Genomic DNA, 20,329 nt, shown 5'->3' with positions numbered 1-20,329 from the left:
TGTGCGCGCGCGCGCGCACGCGCGCACGCGCCCAATGGTTGAAGAGGACAGAAGAATGTTGGGTCCCCTGGAGCTGGAGTTACAAGCACCTGTGAGCTGACCAATATGAGAACTGAGTTCAGGTACTCTGTAAGAACAGTCCAAGCTCTTAACAGCTGGGCCACCCCTCCAGCCCCAAGTTGTTTTATTTTTGTTCATTCTAAAGAGCAAACAGTTCACAGATTGATGCAAAGGGCACAGAAGGGTTGAACATCAATTTTTAATAATGAAACCTTTAATCCAGTCCTCAAAATTAACAAAAGGAATGATAAACTGACATTTTATCACTGGTGCCACTGTAGAAGCCCCTGTTACAACATCCATCTACTGTCTCCAAAAACCCAATAGAAAGCCCACACATCACATCGCCTAATGATCTACCAACAGATGAAACTGTAACCAACTTTATACCAGGAAACAATTACCAGGGATACTTCAGTCACATAGCTGAAAATATGGAGAAAAGACAGGTAAAAAAAAAAATCATCTTAACTTGTAGTAGTCTTTTTGCTTTTTTAAAATTTCTATAAAATACACTAATTTCCCAAAATAAAGAATATTATGACACATTGGTGTCAACTCACACAAATGAAAGCTGATGCCAGCTTTTTTCTAACTAAAGTCCATTTCCCCAAACCTTTATATATTACATGAATATCCAAGTAAAGTTTTTTTTTTAAAAATTCAACACAAAGGAACATAATATACAGTGTTTTTATATATATAAAAAATGGTTAACAGGAATGACTCCACTTCCAACCACATTATGTATCTTTTTAAGACAATGGAATCTCTTGCCGTTACTTGATTCTTGAGTTCATGTCATTATTTCCCAGCTACTTTTTTTCTTAACGTAAAAAAACGAAAAGGAAAAGGTTGGTTATCTGTTGACTTCCTTTCTTAACTTCCCCAGGTGAGAACTGTAGAACAGTCTCATTCACTACCGGGTCGTCTTTCCTCCAGCTGTTTTCAGGACTACCCAGACCCATGGCTGGGGTGCAACTGGAAAAAGACACCACCGGACATCAAAGGATGGGTCTCAAAAGATGGGCTTGGCTGGACCTGGCCACAGTCGTAAGGTGTGGGCACAGCCACTCCCAGCAAGCCTTGCAGAGCTGAACACAGTCACAGGAGTGAGGGGTCTCCTGGATAAACTCGCCCTTCACATCAGTCCACTGGGAGAGCACACACGAAAGAGCATGTTAACTAACCATGGGTGTGCTGGCTAACGGATGCCTTCACCAGACAGCGAGCAGGCACACTCGAGATGTCTCGGTCAGTAGTGGTGGTGGGGTATGAAAGAGAATGCTGTTTATCTTGTCTTTTAAACCGCCTGTATCGGTCAATTCTGAGTGTAAACTGCAATGATAGACACACACCATGCACAGTCCATAGCACTGTGGGAATCCGGCAACACATGCAAGATGGTGGAGGAATCACCATGGATGGATGAGTGGGAACTTTCACAGTGTTTCTTACAGCCTTTGACGTCAACACGAGCGCACCTCTTACCACCGACTCACAAATGTTTACTGTGTCTTGGGCATGCAGATCACTTGAGGGGAAAACGGGGATTATGTTTCAAAGTCATTCACACACAGCCACAGCGACTACAACGTCAGATTCTCCTACTTCCCAACCAACGCGTTGAGCTGGTGTTAGCAAACACGTATTTTTGGCCAAGGGTTGTGCTTTTTTATTTTCCTCCTGACTTTACCCACTCCACTCTAGGAAAATGAAAAACCCAGGAAATGAAACCGAGGATTAGGTCTTCGGGTTGGTTTTCTGATCAAAGCAGACAGATGGGACCAACCCACTAACTCCTCTAGCCAGAAGCCACTGTCTCCCCGCCCCCAGGTCCTTGCTGGTACTGATTCGGTTGTCTGTTTGGAAAACTGGCATTTTTGTCTAGAAGCAAAATATAACGGGGGGGGGGGGGGGGGGGTGGGGGAGCAAGCAGGGGAGGGGGGAAGATGCATTCTATGTCAAAAGAATCTCTTGCTCTCAATAGGAGAGAATCCAGCTTCTCCTTAGCCATCATTTCATAAATTAATAATTTTTTTTAAAAAAATCATAATCCAAAGAATTTGCTATTACAAGAAAGTTCAAGTTTTAAAAAAGCAAATAAATTAGTTAAGCCTTGTAAACAATTGTCCATTTTAGTTATACATCTTAAAAAAAAAAAGACATTTCTCTGTATAGTTCATTAGACAGTACAAGGCACGCTTTACACATCAGGACCCAGAGGGGCGGGGCCCACGCAGGCACCGCCTTCCCCCTGCCTGCTGGGGTACCCAGGCCGGGGCTCTGGAGTCACGTGCCCATCCTCTGCTCAGCTCTCCAAGATCTGGAAGTCCACAGATGTGCTTTCTCGATGGCACTGCGTTGTGCTCTTTAGTCATGTGATAGGATGTTGTCCTTCCTCGGCGTGGAGTCTCCTCAGATGTTTTCCACAAAGCTCCCCGGGAAAAGGCCAGTCTTCCCATTTCTTTGTAACGTGCCTTTGAACCAGCCATCTTCGCGTTTTTTATGAACGAACACAATATCTCCTTCTTTGAGTTCAAGTTCCGCCTCACTCTGAGGCGGGTAGGAAACCACCACCCTGTGCCTACAAAAGAGAAGTAGATTATTCAGATCAGCAGTAAAAATGACGGGCTACCATCCGTCTTCTGTGCCAACAGGATTTACACACGAATTTACAAGGGTTCATAAAACTCCAAATACAGCAAATCTCTGTTTAGCAGACTTGGGATTAACAAAGACTTGAGTCTCTGTATTCATTTTAATCCACTAGTGATAGCCAGGCTGGTGTGGCTGAGTGGCCTACACAGGCAAGAACATTTTTGTCAGCTTCTGGTATTTGTATCTTGGCCATACCAAAGGCTATGTTTCATATGGATTCTTAAGAGGGGAACCACTTCTGTCCTACCCTCTACTCCAGGAAGAGACGAGTAGATTTGATTTTGGAGCTCATAGGAGCTATGACTTGCTTCCTACAGGCTGTATGGGCTCTGGTCTGCCTTCACACTATGAGTCGGGACAGGTGGGGTGTCAGGTCTGTGGCCTGGGGGTCTACCTAGAAGGATGCCTTCTGTCTCCTACCACTGAGTTTGACATCCAGAAGGCAGTGTGGTTCTGAGGAAGTTTGCCTGCCTTGCATAGCCGAGTCCCTTGCTGAGAAGAAGGTCCCAAGGTCCACACAGAGAATAGAGAACTGTGGGTTCAAATTTTGTCCGCCACCATCAGCAACGATGCTGACATCCCAATCTCCATCCGTTCCAGTCTATTGGCTTGCCCTTGGTTCTCATCTCAGATGGTGAGTGAAGGAGGTGTAGCTTAAAAACCCAGCAGCCTTGTGGATTAGCATCACCTCACCTACCCTCCTCCTCGCTCTCACATGCAGGGTTATGGTTAGTTAGCAGCTAAGGAAGCGAGGTGGAGGTGACTTTGGGGTTCTTTTGACACCCAAGTCTTTTCTCTACTAGACATTATCTTCTTCCTTGCTCCTGCTTTTCCCAATCAAAGTGGGTGGCGGTGATGTACCGTAGGCATCTTCTAGTCGACCTTGCCTCTGTTCCTCTCACGCTTTCACAGGCTACTTCTACAAAGCATAGGGATGGCCTGTGGCAGTGTGATTTCAGAGGCAGATGGGGAAAACCGGACACCCCGAATGAGGACACCACATGAGGATCTGAAGCTTCTTCCCCAAACGAGTCAACAGTAACACGAAGGAGCCGCCTTAAAAATGGAACCTCGCCAGGCGGTGGTGGCGCACGCCTTTAATCCCAGCACTCACTCAGGAGGCAGAGGCAGGCGGATCTCTGAGTTCGAGGCCAGTATGGGCTGCCAAGTGAGTTCCAGGAAAAGGTGCAAAGCTACACAGAGAAACCCTGTCTCGAAAAACCAAAAAAAAAAAAAAAGAACCCTCTAGGCCCACGTGAACATCTTTACAGCCTGAGTCCTCCTCCAATCCCCACCCCATAACAACCAGAATCTACGCACAGTAGGAAAGATCACAGCAAGTGGTCTCATTTTTTTTTTTTTTTTCCACCAAAGCAAAATAGCTGGCCAACAATTACTCAGCTCCCTGGGGCACAGGGACCGATTGACACTCCCAGGTCTGCAGCTAAAGCACAGCACCCGGTGGTTTATCCTTTCCAAGAAAGGTTTAGCCAAGTCAGACAGGTGGGTTTACAGATGAGGTTAAGCAAATGCAGAGCACGGGGGAGAGGTGAGGTGGCCCTGCCTGCGGGTGAAGAGGGATTTGACACAGTGTTTATGGTCACTTAGAGCACCTTTACTTTGAGCCAGTTAACACGGTCTCAGTTTCCACCCCTGGGGACGGGTACTACAATGACTTAGGCAATGTATTTCACAAGCAGCATGACGAGATTTTTTTTTCTTCTTTTTTTTTGGTTTTTGGAGACAGGATTTCTCTGTGAAGCTTTGCGCCTTTCCTGGATCTCACTCTGTAGACCAGGCTGGCCTCGAACTCACAGAGATCCGCCTGGTTCTGCCTCCAGAGTGCTGGGATTAAAGGCGTGCACCACCGACGCCTGGCCGCATGAGGAGATTTTTAAGAGTGATGTCCCAAGTAGGCGACACATATGTCAGAATGTCAGCGTCTCCTTTAAGCATGTGGCTTATTCAAGGGAGCACAGGGGTCTGGGGGGGAATTTTAAGTCACAGGCCAGCCTGTAACTAACAAATGAACTCAGACGACAAGCTAAAGAACATCCCAATGCTGAGAGTTCAACACACTTTAGAATGACATAGAGTTTGGGAATCCTTTCACCGACATCTTTAAAAGCAAGCTCACAACTTCATTGTGGGCTGATCTAAAGGAAGGACCCAGATGTGATTTCTCAGGTCTGATGCCAACAGGCTAAAAATCCTCATAAAAAGCAATGATGTAGTTGCCATTTGGGACGAGTTAAAATTTAAGCAAAGCTTTGCAGTTCTGGAGGGGAACAGACCGCTGACTGAAAGCATATTCTGAGTACGTCTCTCACGAGATACATTTCTGACTGACAGCCTGCAAGTGGCTTTAAGTTAAAAATGGGACTAAAATAGTTTGAAAAAAAGTGAATTAGATTAATATTTGCATTTTATAAAAATGCACTAAACCAATTTTGTCAGACAACTCAGAACTAGAATGGCTGCTGGGCTAAGAGCATTATCTTCCTGCCAAGTTCCCAGTGGGCGCAAATTGTCATGGCTAAGTTATAGACCTCGAGGGGGAGGGGTGGAGTGAGGAGCCCTGCTCATAATGGAAACTGTGACACAGTCTTCATCATGTGAGGACTGCCAGGTGCAGGCAGTGGCAGACTCCACTTAGAAGCCTTCCAGCTCAGCCCTTGGCCTGGAGCCTGGTGAGGTGGTTTGTACTGAGACTTCTCAGAAAGCCAAACGCTGGCAGGGTAGCCCAGTGAGCTCAGGCACCAAAAGCTCTGCCAAGCAGAGTATTGACAGAGACCAGCAAACAGATGCACGGCACAGCTGTGAGGGCCTACATCTGCTGCCCCCACCCTCTGTGTCGCTGGATTTATCCTTGCCTTTGTGTGAATAGGGATCCTGGGCACTTCTGAACATCTTGAACCAAAGCCACGTTCTGCACACCTTCCGTGGCACCTGCTGAGCTACCTCCAAAACCTGCACCCCAATCTGTCCTCCTCACTGCCATCCTCTCACCATTCCGGCTGACAACCTCACTATGTTCCATTCCCTTCATCTTGCATCATATTTCTTCCTGTCCCCAACCCATTCCACATGCAATGCAAAGATTTATATGAAGTGACTCTGCCTGTAGGTACCCATTGTGAAAAATCATTAACAGGATCTCACTGTCTGTAAGGTTAATCCTCACACTGCTACACAAAGCCCTCAGCGATCTGGCCTTAATCCTGCTTTATAGCTATTGCTGCTATTGATACCACAAACATTCCAAACACTCCCCAAAGCCTGACTACGTCTCTTCAAATACAGCCTCACTTCTCCTACCTCAGCAACTCCTTGCATTGGGCATTTCTTTGACGATATCTCTGTCCATCCACGCCCTATCAACCTCTCAAGATCTGGCTACAAATCTCCCCCGTGAAACCGCCAGCCCCATACCTGGAAGTAATTTCACGCTTGACTAGACCCCAGAGGACCCCATGTATATTTCTCATGGCCCTTAGCTCAGTCCACGCTGGATTTTTACCATCTGAGTTCCTGTCTCATTTGTTCTCTGCTTGTGGGGTGATGCCAAATTCGGTCTATCTGCCTCACGCCACCAAGAGCAAAACAGACGATGGTTCTTATTCAGCACATCGAATGATTAAAAGATCTAATAACACAGCAAGCATGTTTTAAAAATGTTCGATGTTCTTTAAAAACAAGTGGAATTCTGAGGTGTGCCACAACCCGGAGGAATCCTGACAACTTGATGCTGAGGGAAATAAGCCACACTATAAGGAAAGCTATTCCAGGACTCCACAGATAAGGAAGCATCATGCAGAGAGAAAGCAGAATGGTTTCTTCAGGGGCTGCAGGATGGGGAAGACAGACAGACATGTGAAGGATACAGTTTCAGTGTGGGATGCAGGAAATTTTCTAGAGATGGACAGTGATGAATGACCAATGTAAAGGGCACTCAGCACATCAGATTTTACTTTTGAATAGTGGTAAATTTTAACTATATTTTATTTTTCCTTTTATTGAAAATAGATTCTGTTCTCACATACTATATTCTGATTATAGCCCCTGCCCCTCTGCATCGTTCCAGTTCGTCCCCACTTCCCCTCTCATTGGGACCCACCCCCTTTCTGTGTCTCATTAGAAAAGATCGGGCTTCTAAGGGATAATAATACAATACAGCAAAATAAAATATAGTAAGATGAAACACAAACTACCGTATCAGAGTTAGTTGGACAAGACAAATCAATAGGAAAGAAAGAGCCCAAGAGACGACATAAGAATCAGAGACCTATTTCTTCACACACTCAGGAATCCCATAAGAACACCCAACTGGACGCCATGAAATATATGCAGAGGACTTGGTGCAGAGCCATGCAGGCCCTGTGAGTTCATAGGAGCTTTGCTCAGTTGATTTAGGGGGCCTTGTTCTCCTGGCGTCCTCCACCCCTTATACTCCCGCCTCCTCTTCCGCAGGGTTCTCTGAGCCCAGGGGGAGGGACTTGATGGAGACATCACATTTAGGACAGAGTGTTCCAGGAACTCTCACTCTGTGCATTATGTCTGGCTGTGGGTTAACTCTATTTTACACAATTAAAAAAATGAGATAAATCAATGACTACAAATAATAGAAACATAAGTTTAAAAAAGGGAGAGACAGAGAGAGAGAGTGAAAGAATGCAGGATAGCAGGGGTAGGTTACGTTTACGTATGTGTGAGAAAGAAGGAGAGAGGTCGGAGGAGAAGGGCTGCCGGGTATTCTGGTTGTTGGGAAGTACACCGGTCCCTTGCACAAAGCACACAGGTGTGGCTTGTTTTAGCTCTAAACAGGCTTCCACCTCTACGTGGCTAGGACAGGCACAAGGGTGCAGCTGGAGAAACAGACTCTTGTTGCTTGAAGAAGGTACACTATAGACATGTTGCCAAACTTCCGGTTTGGGTCATCCCATCTGGGCAGACACCGGCAACCTTCTGTTTGTACAGAATTCCCTATTCTTTCATTTTTTTTCCCTGCCTCCATTGGCTGTCTGTAGTTCACACCTTGCCATTTCTATGTCCCCTCACATGACTGCCGCGGGTCCCCCTGTGATGCTGAGAGGCACTCTATCTATCAACCTGGTCTGGGTGAGTAACCATTTACTGCTTCCTGCCCGTTGTCACAGCGATCTGATATCCAATTAAGTATTTTACTGGCAAAACCACCCTAGCTGGCTTTGGATCATGTGCAAAGTCCAAATAAATTATGTCCATTGCTTCACTCAGTGGGCTCATTGTCACTGACTCAAAGAAATTAATCATGCTGGTTAAGCCCGACTGCCTTTCTGTAAATCTACCACTATCCAATTTGTATGTTTCTAAGAACGCTAGTTTAATCCCTGATCAAAGACCATGGGGTCTTTCCCAATTTGGGGTATGTGGTTATTGCTTTAATTCCTAAACTTCAAAAATACGCACAGGTAAAAGTAACTCGACACAATTCTGTAAGCCATCTGTAGTGCGTGCGTGCGTGCGTGCGTGCATGCGTGCGTGAAGTCACATGTTCTTTTATTTTCCATCTCATCTGAAATATTTTATTTCTACTTTCACTTTGCAATTTCCTAATTAGTTTTCTCCCATTCTCTAAAGTAGAGCCTAAAAATATTTGTTTTATTCTGTGTGCTGTGGTCAACTACACATCGTCGGCCTCCAGGATACCATTCTATTGCTTGCTTGCTTGCTGCAGTGGTCTCTCTCATGAACACAAAAGAATCCCTTTGTTCCCCAGGAGACTTTCTCTCCGCTGACACCAAGACCAGTCAACACACTTCAAGGTTCAACCTTCCTGATTATGAGACCATGCCCCTTCATGTCATGTGACTGCTCCTTCCCCTTGACAGCTCAGCTGCCTCAGCCCACCCCCCTTTTTAACTTTACCCTGTCCCCTGCTTCTCCCAGCAATTTATGAAATAGGGCCGTGGTGGGAGAGGGGACTTTCCACTTGTTCCTGCCGATGAACGTGGCCTCATTCTGTCCTAGCAATACACCCCGAAACACGTGTTCATGAAAGTCCCACATGACCAACCCAGGGCTGGTGCATTTTGCCAGGGCTGGTGTGTACCCTGTGAGTGAAGGGACAAAACACTTCATGTGCTTTCTGAATCACACCTTCTCCATTTGAAGCTCTAAGTACTTCTCCTTGTGTTGAAAGTTTTGAAATAGGCAAACAGGTAATCCTTAAATGACACGCTTGCTAGGTCTCTATTAACCCAAACCCTCCATTCTCCATGGACAACAGACCACTTTCCCATTGTTTTTACAGTCAGGCAGGCAGGCTTAAGCATCCGAGCTCAATAAATACCATCGCCAGCACTGTGGGGAGGCTATGGAAAGTTGCTGGGGATGGCTATTATATTTAATATTCCATTGAGCATATGGATTATAAAAATATAAAGTTGGGCCGAAATCTTTCCTAAGGACCCCCTTCCCTCTCCTAAAAATTGAAATGGCTATATGAAAACCTGCCAGAGATTTCCGGAGGGCCCGTTCCATCTGTCCCGTCATTAAATTCTTCATGTTCCCTATCTGATGGGCCTCCCTCGATCCCGAAACACCACCATCACCTGTCTGGTTAGCAGCTCTCCTTTCAGATGGCCTAAAAGGCGGAGCCTGCTGTCAGAAAGTGCTTTTTAAGAGGAAAGAATGGGGATGCAGAAGCCACAGAGACTGAGGACATCTGGCGATTGAAAAGGCATGCATAATGGGGGTGGCAAGGAGGCCGAGGTGCCCAGCCAAGGCCTAGGGATAATGTGGGCAAAGTGAACCATCATTCCAAACAGGCACTCAGATTCCACAAAGGATTGGGGGGGGGGGGGGTTAAACAGCCTCAGGGCATGAGGGAAAACTGCAGATCAAGGCCTGGAGGGAGAGGGGGAGCCTTTGTGACTGAAAGTGAGTCCACAAGTTAACTAACTGGACTAGCTCCAGGATAGGAGGCAGGGGAAAGGCTCACTCCAGAATCAGAGCGCCAGAGCGAAGCTGGGACTGGGTTTCAAAGCCTCATGGAGATCACAATGGATAAGGAGAAGACACAGAAGGATCTGTGTGCAGGGGGGGGGGCACATTTTCAGGGTAATGTGCCATTTCAAAACTGGCTTTATGTCAGTCAGAGCTACAGAAAATTATTTTACCTCTTTATGAAAATGCATGATAAAGTGTACTTTATAAATATAGGTTGTTTGACATTCATTCTCCACTTTTATAGTTTATTCTTAATTGAAATTGTGGCACAGAATCATGAGGCATCAATACAGTTCCAAAGGAAAAGTGAATTTCAGTGATTCTGTTGTTGTTATTATTATTTAAAGATTTATGTGTATGTGTGTGAATGTGTATGGGTGTGTAAACCTGAGTGCAGGTCCCCGAAGAGGTGAGAGGCGTCAGTTGCTCTGGGGCTGGGGCTGAACTTTGGATCCTCTGCAAGAAAAGTACCCTGCTTCCAACTGCTGAGCCATCTCTCCAGCCTAAATCCTTTTAAATGAGAACATTTCCAACCTACAACACAAAGTCAGGCACGGTGGTACACACCGATAGTGCTAGCCAGCTGCTTGGCAGGCTGAGGTGGAGGCTGAATTCAGGAGTTTGAGACCAGCCAGGGCAACATGAGGAGACATCATTACTACGTGTTAAAGCTCCCACTATCACCAACCCTGCAGCACAAGAGAATGTCAGCCACAGGGAACACCTCTAAAAACTAGAAATTCGTTTATCTTATAAAATTCAAGTCTAGAGAGAATGAAGTATACCGAAACAATTAAAGAAATGAGGGTTAAATGTTTACATTACATGAAAACTTACTGCATGACATGTTCTTCCGAAGTAAGTAGCAGTTAACGCTCCAGTTTTTATAATCCTGGTAGATAGGTATCTTATTAAGTGTATTTTCTTCCCTAACACATGCCTAGACCCCCGCAGCTGCATGAAACAGAATTCCCACTTGTAAGTGCTGTTCAAAGCCAAAATCACTAAAAGAATGTTCATCATTCTGAATGTAGGAAGCAGGAGAGCCATCTGAACCTACACTGTGTTCTTCCGGCTCAGGAGACAGGAAAAGCATTCTCTGAGTGGCAGAAGGGTCTGGGTGCTTCACCTCCAGCCGGTAGTGGTGTAAGCTCTTCATAGACATAAAGGATTTCAGCGGTTCTCAACCTGTGGGTTTCAACCCCTTTGGCAAACTGCCACCTCCAAAAATATTTACATTACGATTTATAACGGTAGCAAAATTACAGATATGAAGTAGCAATGAAAATTTATACTTGGGTGTGTGTGTGTCACAGCATGAGGAACTGTATTAAAGGGCCGCAGCATTAGGAAGGTTGAAAACCACTGGATGAGACAGTGATTGATAGGTGTCATGTGGCTATGAATCTGGAGCCATTAACTAGAAAGTGGAGGGGAATGCTGGTGTATTGGTAAGTAATGAAGGAGTTCAGCTGAAAGATTTGCTGTTGCAAGCAGAAAATGAAAGCCTGGGCTTGAATGTCATTATCAATTCGGCTTGAAATTTTAGGACGTTGTAGAAAAATTATCTCCTAGACCTTCTCTCTGAGAGGGGAGCGGGACTCACCTTTCACAAACAACAGGCCTGGCCTCATTCATGGCGGGACCCAGGGAGGAGCAGGCCTGCCGAGGCGGTGGAGCGATGGGCACTGCCGAGTCCAGGGAGCTGGCCTTGCGATGGAAAGCATCTTGGGCTAAGGCTGCGGTCCCGGAGACCACTGGGCCATCGCCATCAGTGGAGCAGGAGCCCGCCCGGCCGTGGACGCCCCCTAGCGGCAACTCGGGACCCACGGCTCCCTGCAAGGACACCTCCGCGGCACCCAGCTCCATGTCCAGGGTAGGTGACGCTGGAGGCGAGACTCTGGGCTTGCGTTTGGTCGAAGCGCCAGAGAGGAGCTTCAGGAGACCCTTTTTTTCTTTCTGGAAAAAAGAAGCACAGATATTAGTTGGCGATCAGCCATTCTGTTGCTCTTGTAATATCCAGCGCACTCCGACTTGTTGATTGCCTTCCGGCTACTCAATACCTTCTTCCGGGCAGTCTTTGTGTGAAGTTAACCTGACCTTTCGTTACTGCTTCTCCCTTTCTGCTTGCCTGCTTCTGTTTGTGTTGGACACTCTCTTGTTCATTGCTAGCTTCTACCGGGGCAGCAAGATAAACAGATTAAAATCATGTAAAACCATTTTCTAAAAAACCAATTTGTACAAGTAGCCAGTGAGATGGCTCAGTGGGTAGAGGAGCTTGCCAACAAATCGGAAGAACCGGTCCATCCCCACACCCCAGGTGGCAGAAAGAGAACCAAGAAGGACAAGCTGTCCTCTGACATCCACACAGGCACTGTGGAACGAGATCCCACGTGCACACGCACTAAACTCCATCAATGGACTAATCACGGCACAAAAAGATACCGCAGAGTAAATTGGAAATGTCAGATTATGAGTTCAATTTCTTAAAACACAGCCTGTCCTCTGATTACTGCTCCGTGAGCCAACTGTGTACTGAGTCAATAGAAGCCCAACCACACCCGACTCCACATCGACACATTTGAGCCTTATCATTCTCGGGAAGGATGCCCTGATCGGAGTCAAGGGCTAGAGCACTTCTTACATGTCAGCACCTTGATTGAGTTTAACCAGCCACAGTGACAGAAGCCAAACTATCCCTACTGTGAAGGAACTTCCTTGATTGCAAACCCAGAAACAAGACCACAAAATTTTAAGGCTAAGCCTCAGTGTACTAGTATCTTCATGGTTTTTATTTATTTTATTTTTTGGTCTTGCAAACATATGCACAGATAAAGCACCACCACCACCACCAGCAGCCTCATGCTCTTAAAACCAGACTCTGAATCTGTCTCTTGATACTTTCTTTTGTGGCTCTACAAAGAAAGCCAGATGTTGAGCTAAGTACTTCATTTTCAAAATCTGCCACTATCCTTTCTAGTCACCAGGTGTAACGCAGTCGTCATCATCAGATCTCTGAAATTGTTTTACTAAGATGTCAACGATGCAATTAAGTCCTTTGAGCAGCAACACTGCCTGAAATTGACATGTTTCACGGAGAAGTATTTCTTTAGAATGAAAGCCCACTAACAGAGATACGGAATAAGGGCTCAAAGGGAGATCTATAACAGTGAGGAATTCTTCTTGGCAATATGAGTTAGTCAGACCCAATAAAAATCCCCTTGGGGAATGAATCTCTACCTACAATAACATAATTCCACTAGAGACAGAACGGCAGAAAACAGGAGGAGCCCAGAGCAGCCATTTATCTGATGATGAGCAAAGATCTCTGAGAAACCGCGCAGTCTCCCGTTATAAACAATGCTCAGAGTGTGTGGTGCTCCATGGGCTGGAAACAGGAAAAGCAAAGTGTGGGAGGGAGGAGTTAGAGTCATCTGTTTTTGTGCCTTCTTGGCCTGGGCTACAGATGAGCAGAGCCAGTGCATCTCCTCACCCCTCCCCCACACAGAAGGGGAGCCTTTTGCATCCTTCATCTGATCTCAACTCATCTTGCGGGGGTTTTGCTTCATTCTCTTATTTGGATGTCACATTTTCTGAGGATCAACAAGGCACATTCCAAGAAATGACCCCACAAACTTGCACTACCTGCTTGGGTGTGGTGACAGTATCATGCATGCCTCGGCATCTCACTCACTGCTGGGACAGGGTAGGGCACCACTGGGGTAAAGAGGCCCAAGAAAATATTGCAAGGGAGTGAGATAAAGGGAAGGAATGGGAAGTAGTTATCGAGTGTCAGGGCAGGAGGTTTTGGGTTTCCCAAATCGAGAGGAAATAAAACAGTGGTCCGTGAAGCAACCTGGCCGCCAATGTGTGGTAACATTTCTCTGTGGGGCATCTGCGCTGGGAAAGAGCAGGACATATGCAGTGTCCAGCTATTCCTCTCACAGTATGAGAAATCACAGTCTAATCCCCGGACCCCACAGATCATCTGAGAACATCAAGTCCATTGAAAAATTACAACCTCAGCAAGCCACAGCTAAAGATGCTGCTTGGAAGCTCAGATCTGAGCACTCAAAAGAGCATCAGATAAGTGGCCTGCGCTCAGGGAGCAGCTTCTAAAGTGATTAAGAAGAAGGATGACTTGCTTCATTGAAAATGATTAAACGCATTAAACACAACTTTCGTTAATGACTTCTAAGGGGTGCGTTATCATCATCAACCAATGCCAACTACCCATGGAGCAGAAGGCAGAGGATTAGGTATCGTGGTGGGGTGCAGAAGGGAGGGGGGGGGGGGGGGGGTGCTATTTATATCATATTCCAGTGCTGTATTAGAAGAACAATGTGCCACTTGAGAGAAATAACTTTGCAAGTTCAGTCACACTTATTATCCAAGGGCATCTTTGTTTATTTCAAAATCCAACAGCACAAATGAAAGACATTCATAGTCTACACTTTGGTAAAGTGATCTAGAAGAAATAATGTTAGCATATATGAAAAATGGGGCATATATTTTCTGAGGAACCTCAATAACTCATCTCCCAGGGGGGTTGCCTAGAAGCCAGTGCCAGATGAAATGATGTGTTTAGAATCATTTCAGATACAATGATCTAAAATAGTATCAATATAAAAAAAGAACTATCTAGATCAAAACCAATCAGCCGATGACCAGAGTTACTTTTATATTCAAAATATTTTGTAGCTGGATTTGGTGATACACTCCTAAAATCCCAGGTACTGGGATTTTGGGAGACCAATACAGGAAGATCCCAAGTAAGAGGTTGGCCTGTTCAAAGTGAGCCTCAAAACAAAAACTGACTGAGCTCTTGGGGAAATGGCTCAGGTAATAAAGAACTGTTCACATAGGCTCAGGACTCTGAGAGGAATCCTCTGAATTTCTGCTAAAACCTGAGCAAGGTGGTCTGGGAAGGTGAAGACGGCTGGCTCTCTGAAGCTGAGGTCAACCTAGCCTATCTATTAAGGTCTGTGCCCATCAGAGATCCAGAGACTGTATCTCAAATACAAGGTGGATGGCTCTTGAGGAACAATACTGGAGACTGATGCCTGGCCTTTGTCTATATACACAAGCGTGCACACGCACACACGCACAAATGCATAGGAAACAAAACCAAGCCTAGAAGTCAATAGGGCGCTTTCCTGTGAGAAGTGCTGGGTCAATCAATCCCTATCACACATGGCGGCATAGGGGGCGGGCAGACTGACAAAACCAGAGATCTATCATCCATTTAATGCCTACTATTAGATATATAATAAAAGATGAGTACAGTGTAGGAAGCATGGAATCTGGGCTTTATCCCAAGCAAAATAGTAAATGTTTTAAGCAATTAAAAATTAACATGTCCTCTTCCTTCCTTCCTTCCTTTCTTCCTTTCTTTCTTTCTTTCTTTCTTTCTTTCTCCCTCCCTCCCTCTCTCCCACCCTCCTCCTCCCTCCTTCCCTCCCTCCCTTCTTCCTTCCTTCCTTCTTCCTTCCTTTCTTTCTTTCTTTCTTTCTTTCTTTCTTTTTCTTCCTTTCTTTCTTTCACTTAAGGTACGTGAAGAAATTAGCAAGAGTCTTCCTGGTCCCACAGGTCAACAATTTATATACCAGTTTTCTAATATACAAGAGTCATGGTCCTCAGGTAGGGAATCTCAAAAAATAAAAATAAAATTAAGCCATGTGGTTAAAAAAATAATCACTCATACTTTGAGCAGATATTTCTGAGTGTCCAACACGAAGCAGGCAATGTGCTCAGCTCTGGGAGAGTGATGCGTCCAGGGCAGTTCCTGCCTGACAGCGACAAGCTTGGCTGCATAAGAGCTCTCTGCCCAAGATCCAAGCAGGGGAAAGTCTAGAGGGCTCTGGGGGACATGGCAGGGCAGGAAAGGTTTCTTGAAGGAAGCTTCCTGAAATTCTAGAGATGATGAAACATCACCAGGTTCAACAGTCTCGTTAAATGCTATCAGGGGGATTTCCATATTTAGTCTTCACGGCAACCTGATGAGGTAGGAATTAATTATTCCCATTGCCTGAAGTTCTGAAAGCCTGCCTGAAATCACCATGCTAGCCAGGAGGAGAATGAGATTCTACTCTGCAAAATGATAAGACCCCCCCTTTCTCTCTCTGTCTCTGTCTCTCTCTCCCTCCTTCCCCCCCCCCCCCACCCGTTTCCCACACCTCCATGCTGAACTCTGTACAGGCAGGCATTCTGAAGACCAGATCTGGATCCCAGCTCTCAGCAAGAGCAGAGACAGTGAACGTGGCCATTTATAGGTCCCTAAGAAAGTTCCATGACAAAGCAGGTGGTTGAGCTTGTTTTGGACAGCAAAACAGAACTGGAAAGAATAAAATTCGTCTGAGCAGAGGAAATAACGAGGAAAGACGACAGAGGAGTGAACAAAAGTGACAGGGTCCTCTACGTGAGAATTACAGGAAAGGCCTTCAAACGTACGTCGGGATCAGGACGCCTGAGGTCCCCCAAGGGAGACCATCACCAGGAACTAGAAGCTTGAGGGAGCTGAGGCACTAAACGGTGGCTGTGTGCTCACTGGGGACAATGTCTGGACACTGGGGCTACAGCTCATTTGGGGGAGAGTTCTTGCTGTGTGGACATGAGGACCTTAGTTAGAATCTCCAGCACACAGACAAAAAGCTGGGTATGGCTGTACACAGTTTCATCACTTGAGGACGAAGACAGTTGGACCCAAGATGAGTGTCCAGACAAAGCTGTCAAACTGGTGACTACAGTGAAAATTAGCAGTACCGTGGACAGAGGAATAACAATCACAGGTCGGGACTTCAAATAGGGAATAACGGAGACGATATTTGAAAATACAATTCAGGAATTTAGCATCAAATAAATATGTCAGCGCTGGCTAGCATTTTGACCTCAGAACAAAATACAGCATCTTGTTTGCTGAGATTTTTGTGGGAGAGGACTCCCAGATACATAACTAATCAGAGGAATGGCCCCAGTGAGGGGAGTTCCAGCAAGCAGAGCTGGAAGTACATCCAAATGTGATTCACACTGTAGTGCACCAATGGCAGCCCACTGACGATCTGGGTCCTGAGAGCCGTACCCTCCCCGGGGCAGCAATCGTGCCAAGCCATCCTTGAAGAATACCTCACACACTGCCTGGTGGATGGTGGTGACCCAGACAGACAGGGAAAGACATGACCAGAGGGCACCACAAATACCTAGAACTCTGCCCCAAGTCTCAACCCCAACTCCCGTCCCCATCTCCCATTCGCTTCACCTTGGACTTCCCCACAGATTAACCCCACGGAAAGCACAGCCATCACCACTTTGACCAAAATTCTGATCAACTGGGGGGTGTGGGGGTGTGGGGGAGAGTTAAGGAGAAACCAGATAGAAGCGGGGAGGCAGACATTTGGAGAACTCAGAAGAAAGTGTTCCCCCTGAGAAGCTTGTGATAAAGTTGAAAAGGACCGATCTTAAAATGTTTAAAGAAAACATATGCCTAGCCTGAAGTTCAAAAGGGAAAATGTTGGAAGAGGAATTGGGGGGGGGGGGCTCAGAATGAAATCCTGCAATTGCAAGTCATCCTGCAGATGAAAATGGAGAGCCTCCAAAAGGACCTGGTGGGAGCCCCCAAGGTGTGGCATAATGAGCTAAAAAAAAATCTTAAAGGCCACGTACAAAAAGATCAAGAGGAAGGCCCGTCACAAAGGACGGAACCTGGCCCCTAGCAATGCAAGAAGGCTCGCAATCAGAAGGAGCTGAAACTTTCCAAAATTCTAAGGGGGGAAAAATTAAAAGGCTATGTTAAGGTTACATTTGAAACAAAAAGAACACAGACCTCCTGTCTGGGGTGAACAGTGGCTCTTAGGTGGAGGAAGAAAGGGGAGGTTAATATATGCACCGGAAGGGGAGAGCGAACCCTGGCATGAAGGAAGGGAAGTGGTCGGAACAGATTCACCTCCACACACAGAGAACATTAACAGCTGCAGTGCAAACTAATAATTCCTGAGCAATTTGGGTGAATCTGGAATCAGGGTCAGTTCAATATGTTTGGCTCCAATTTTCAAAAAGAAGATGAAGTGCTTTCCAGAAGTATTTTTTTTGGTGGGGGGAGGGTTCCTCTGTGGTTGCCAGATAATAGACACCAGGAAATCAGGTTCCCCACTTGGCGTTCTTAGATTCATTAATAAAACAATTTAAGAACTGGCTTAACAGAAGCCTGAAGATAACTTTATTAGAGATGAAAAGATAAACACAGGCAGACCAGCCCTAGCTCCAAAAAGCCAGCTTGTAAGTCAGACATGGTGGACTACCAGGAAGGGAGGGAAGGTTTAGAGAAAGGGTAAGGAGGCCCGAAGAATTGGAGGAAGCAGACTTGGAAAGAGACAGAAAAAAGAAAGAGGAAAAGCTGGACCTTTGCAAGTTAGAAAGGGCAATAAGACTGAGCCTAACCCCATAGCAACCTCAGCGCAGATTGTAGGGACTGCGCTGGGGAGCGGGAATTCTGGGAAGGAAAAGTACAGCATCTCACTAAGAGAATAATTATTCCATCTAACTCCTTTTGTTGTTTTTCCAGAGCTGAGGACCGAACCCAGGGACTTGTGCATGCTAGGCAAGCGCTCTACCACTGAGCTACATCCCTAGCCCCTCCATCTAACTCTTTATCATGACCACCTTCCTAGGGGTGGTCCCTCCTTTCTAGGGGTGATCCCTTGACCCACCCAGCTAGAAAATTAGGATGCCATGCAGGCTAAAGATTCTATTTCTTGACCAGGAAGCTTCTCTCTCCCTCCCTCCCTCCCTTTCTTTCTTTAATGGGTCTGTATAGCTGCTCTAAGGTGCTAAGACCATCTGGGAGATTGTTGGACGGCATTAAAGGAAAGATTTATAAGCGCTTTCAGGCGGAAATGGGACTCTATGGAGGGGCTCTTCCAGAAGACTTTAGCACCAGCAAACAACGGCAGAAGTGTTGGGGCAAGGACTGGACCTCAGAGTGGCACCTGGCGACATCTCTCGTGATAGGACGAAGTGGGCCATGCTTCAGTCCTGAGGAGTCATGATTTTGTAAATGATGCTAGCCACGGAATTACTGAACTAGTGCCACCAGAAGTGTCTACGGTGAATTCAGGGCAGGGTTAAGAAGGGAAAGATGAAATCTGGGGCAAGAGTTAAAGATGAAAACCTAAGAGAGTACAGTCTCAATTCCAAAAACACCTCAGGACACCGGGTAAAACAGCGGTCTCTAATGGCTCTTAAAAATGAAGGAAGGGCATGGGGAGACAGATATCTGCTTGATGAACATCTGCTGAGTTAAGAATTGACTGCAGAGGGCAAGAACACCATCTGGAGACGGGGCACTCGGAATCACCAGTATGTCCAAGAAGAGGTCAAAGGCCATTTTTCACTGATGGGCAGTCAAAGGGGTGACAGACACTTCATGTCATATCCAAGTGGCTGCTGAAACAAATCACTGCAAACTTTGAGGGGGAAGAAAAACCAGGTCCTAAAATCCAGATGTTGCAGGGAGGCCTCCCCTGTGGACAAGGAGAGGGAAGAGCCTGGTTCCTGGCCTCTGTTTCTTGGCCTTCTAGCTCGTTGAAGCCACCTGCATGCCATGGCTTGTGTTGTATCCCCGAAGTCATTCCCTCTGTGTTTTACCCATCTCCATCTCAAGAGCCCTGACCCTCTGTCCCTTTCAGGAACACTCCTGTACTGAACATTGGGTCTACCCAAAAGGGTAAGCCCTCATCTATTTCCATCTGCAAAGTCCTTTGTACTAGTAAGGAAACAGTAAGAGTGGATCACGGGACCAGGAGGAGGATGCCTTTAAGGCCCATTATTATGCTCACCATGGGGACCTGTCAATGAATTCTATTAGTGCACCCAAGAGCCCCTGTTCTAAGTGACCGAGGACACTGCGCCCAAGTTCAGATTACTAAAGTGAGTCTGAAAATACAAAGTTGGATGTGTCAGTTTGAGTACAAGTTTACCATAGTTATTTATAAACACTGAGCAGATACTGATCTTTTTTAAAAGTTCATGTTAATAGTTAATTAAATATTAACTTGTCAGCAGGCTATAAAGTTTATTTCCTTATAAAGTTCTATTTACAGGCTTCTCTGGCCACTTAAGTAGAGACATACATTACCACAGAGCCAGGGGGCTCAGAGTCCTGGTCCTTAGCTTTAAGAGAAATGCATGGAGTCCTGAGCAAAAAGTCAAAGCTGAGGTACAGACATCTAGACTTTATCCATGATTAATCACTATCCATTTTATTCTCTTGCACAAGCACAGGGAAGTTTTCCAAAACAGCTTCCCATTGTATTTATTGGGAGCCAACTCCCAAAGGAGAGATGACTTCTCCCTATATTTCAGGTCCTTTTGCTCAAGGAACCCTGCTGATTTATGGTTGAAAGTACTAGTGAGACAATAAAGTTGCAAATAACTTTAAAAAATTAATTTATTTTTAATTTTGTGTGTGTGTGTGTGTGTGTGTGTGTGTGTGTGTACACAGATTGGTGCATAGAAGTACAGTGCAAATCAGATCCCCTGGCACTGGCATTACAGACAGTTGTGAGCCACCTGATATTATGAGCACTAGGAACTGAACTCAGGTCCTATGTAAGTGCAGTAATGC

At 45.9% G+C, this 20,329-nt stretch overlaps 1 protein-coding gene across 2 annotated transcripts in view; it reads right to left on the bottom strand.

The window, feature by feature from the left end:
• Positions 1 to 239: 239 nt before the first annotated feature.
• The window catches only part of Sh3rf1 (SH3 domain containing ring finger 1), a 156,571-nt gene continuing 136,481 nt past the window's right edge, over positions 240 to 20,329 (bottom strand). Inside the window, exons 11-12 of one of the 2 annotated variants that reach the window (XM_036166514.1) lie at positions 11,318 to 11,670; positions 240 to 2,647 (exon numbers count right to left, since the gene is read on the bottom strand). In XM_036166514.1, coding sequence (XP_036022407.1) covers positions 2,479 to 2,647; positions 11,318 to 11,670 — 522 coding nt within the window. In that variant the 3' untranslated portion in view covers positions 240 to 2,478. The remainder of the gene's footprint in view (positions 2,648 to 11,317; positions 11,671 to 20,329) is intronic. The other variant, XM_036166515.1, reaches the window with a different exon arrangement.

Source organism: Onychomys torridus, chromosome 17, assembly GCF_903995425.1.
Source record: "Onychomys torridus chromosome 17, mOncTor1.1, whole genome shotgun sequence".
Lineage (NCBI taxonomy): Eukaryota > Metazoa > Chordata > Mammalia > Rodentia > Cricetidae > Onychomys > Onychomys torridus.
This window is presented reverse-complemented; position numbering and strand designations above follow the sequence as displayed.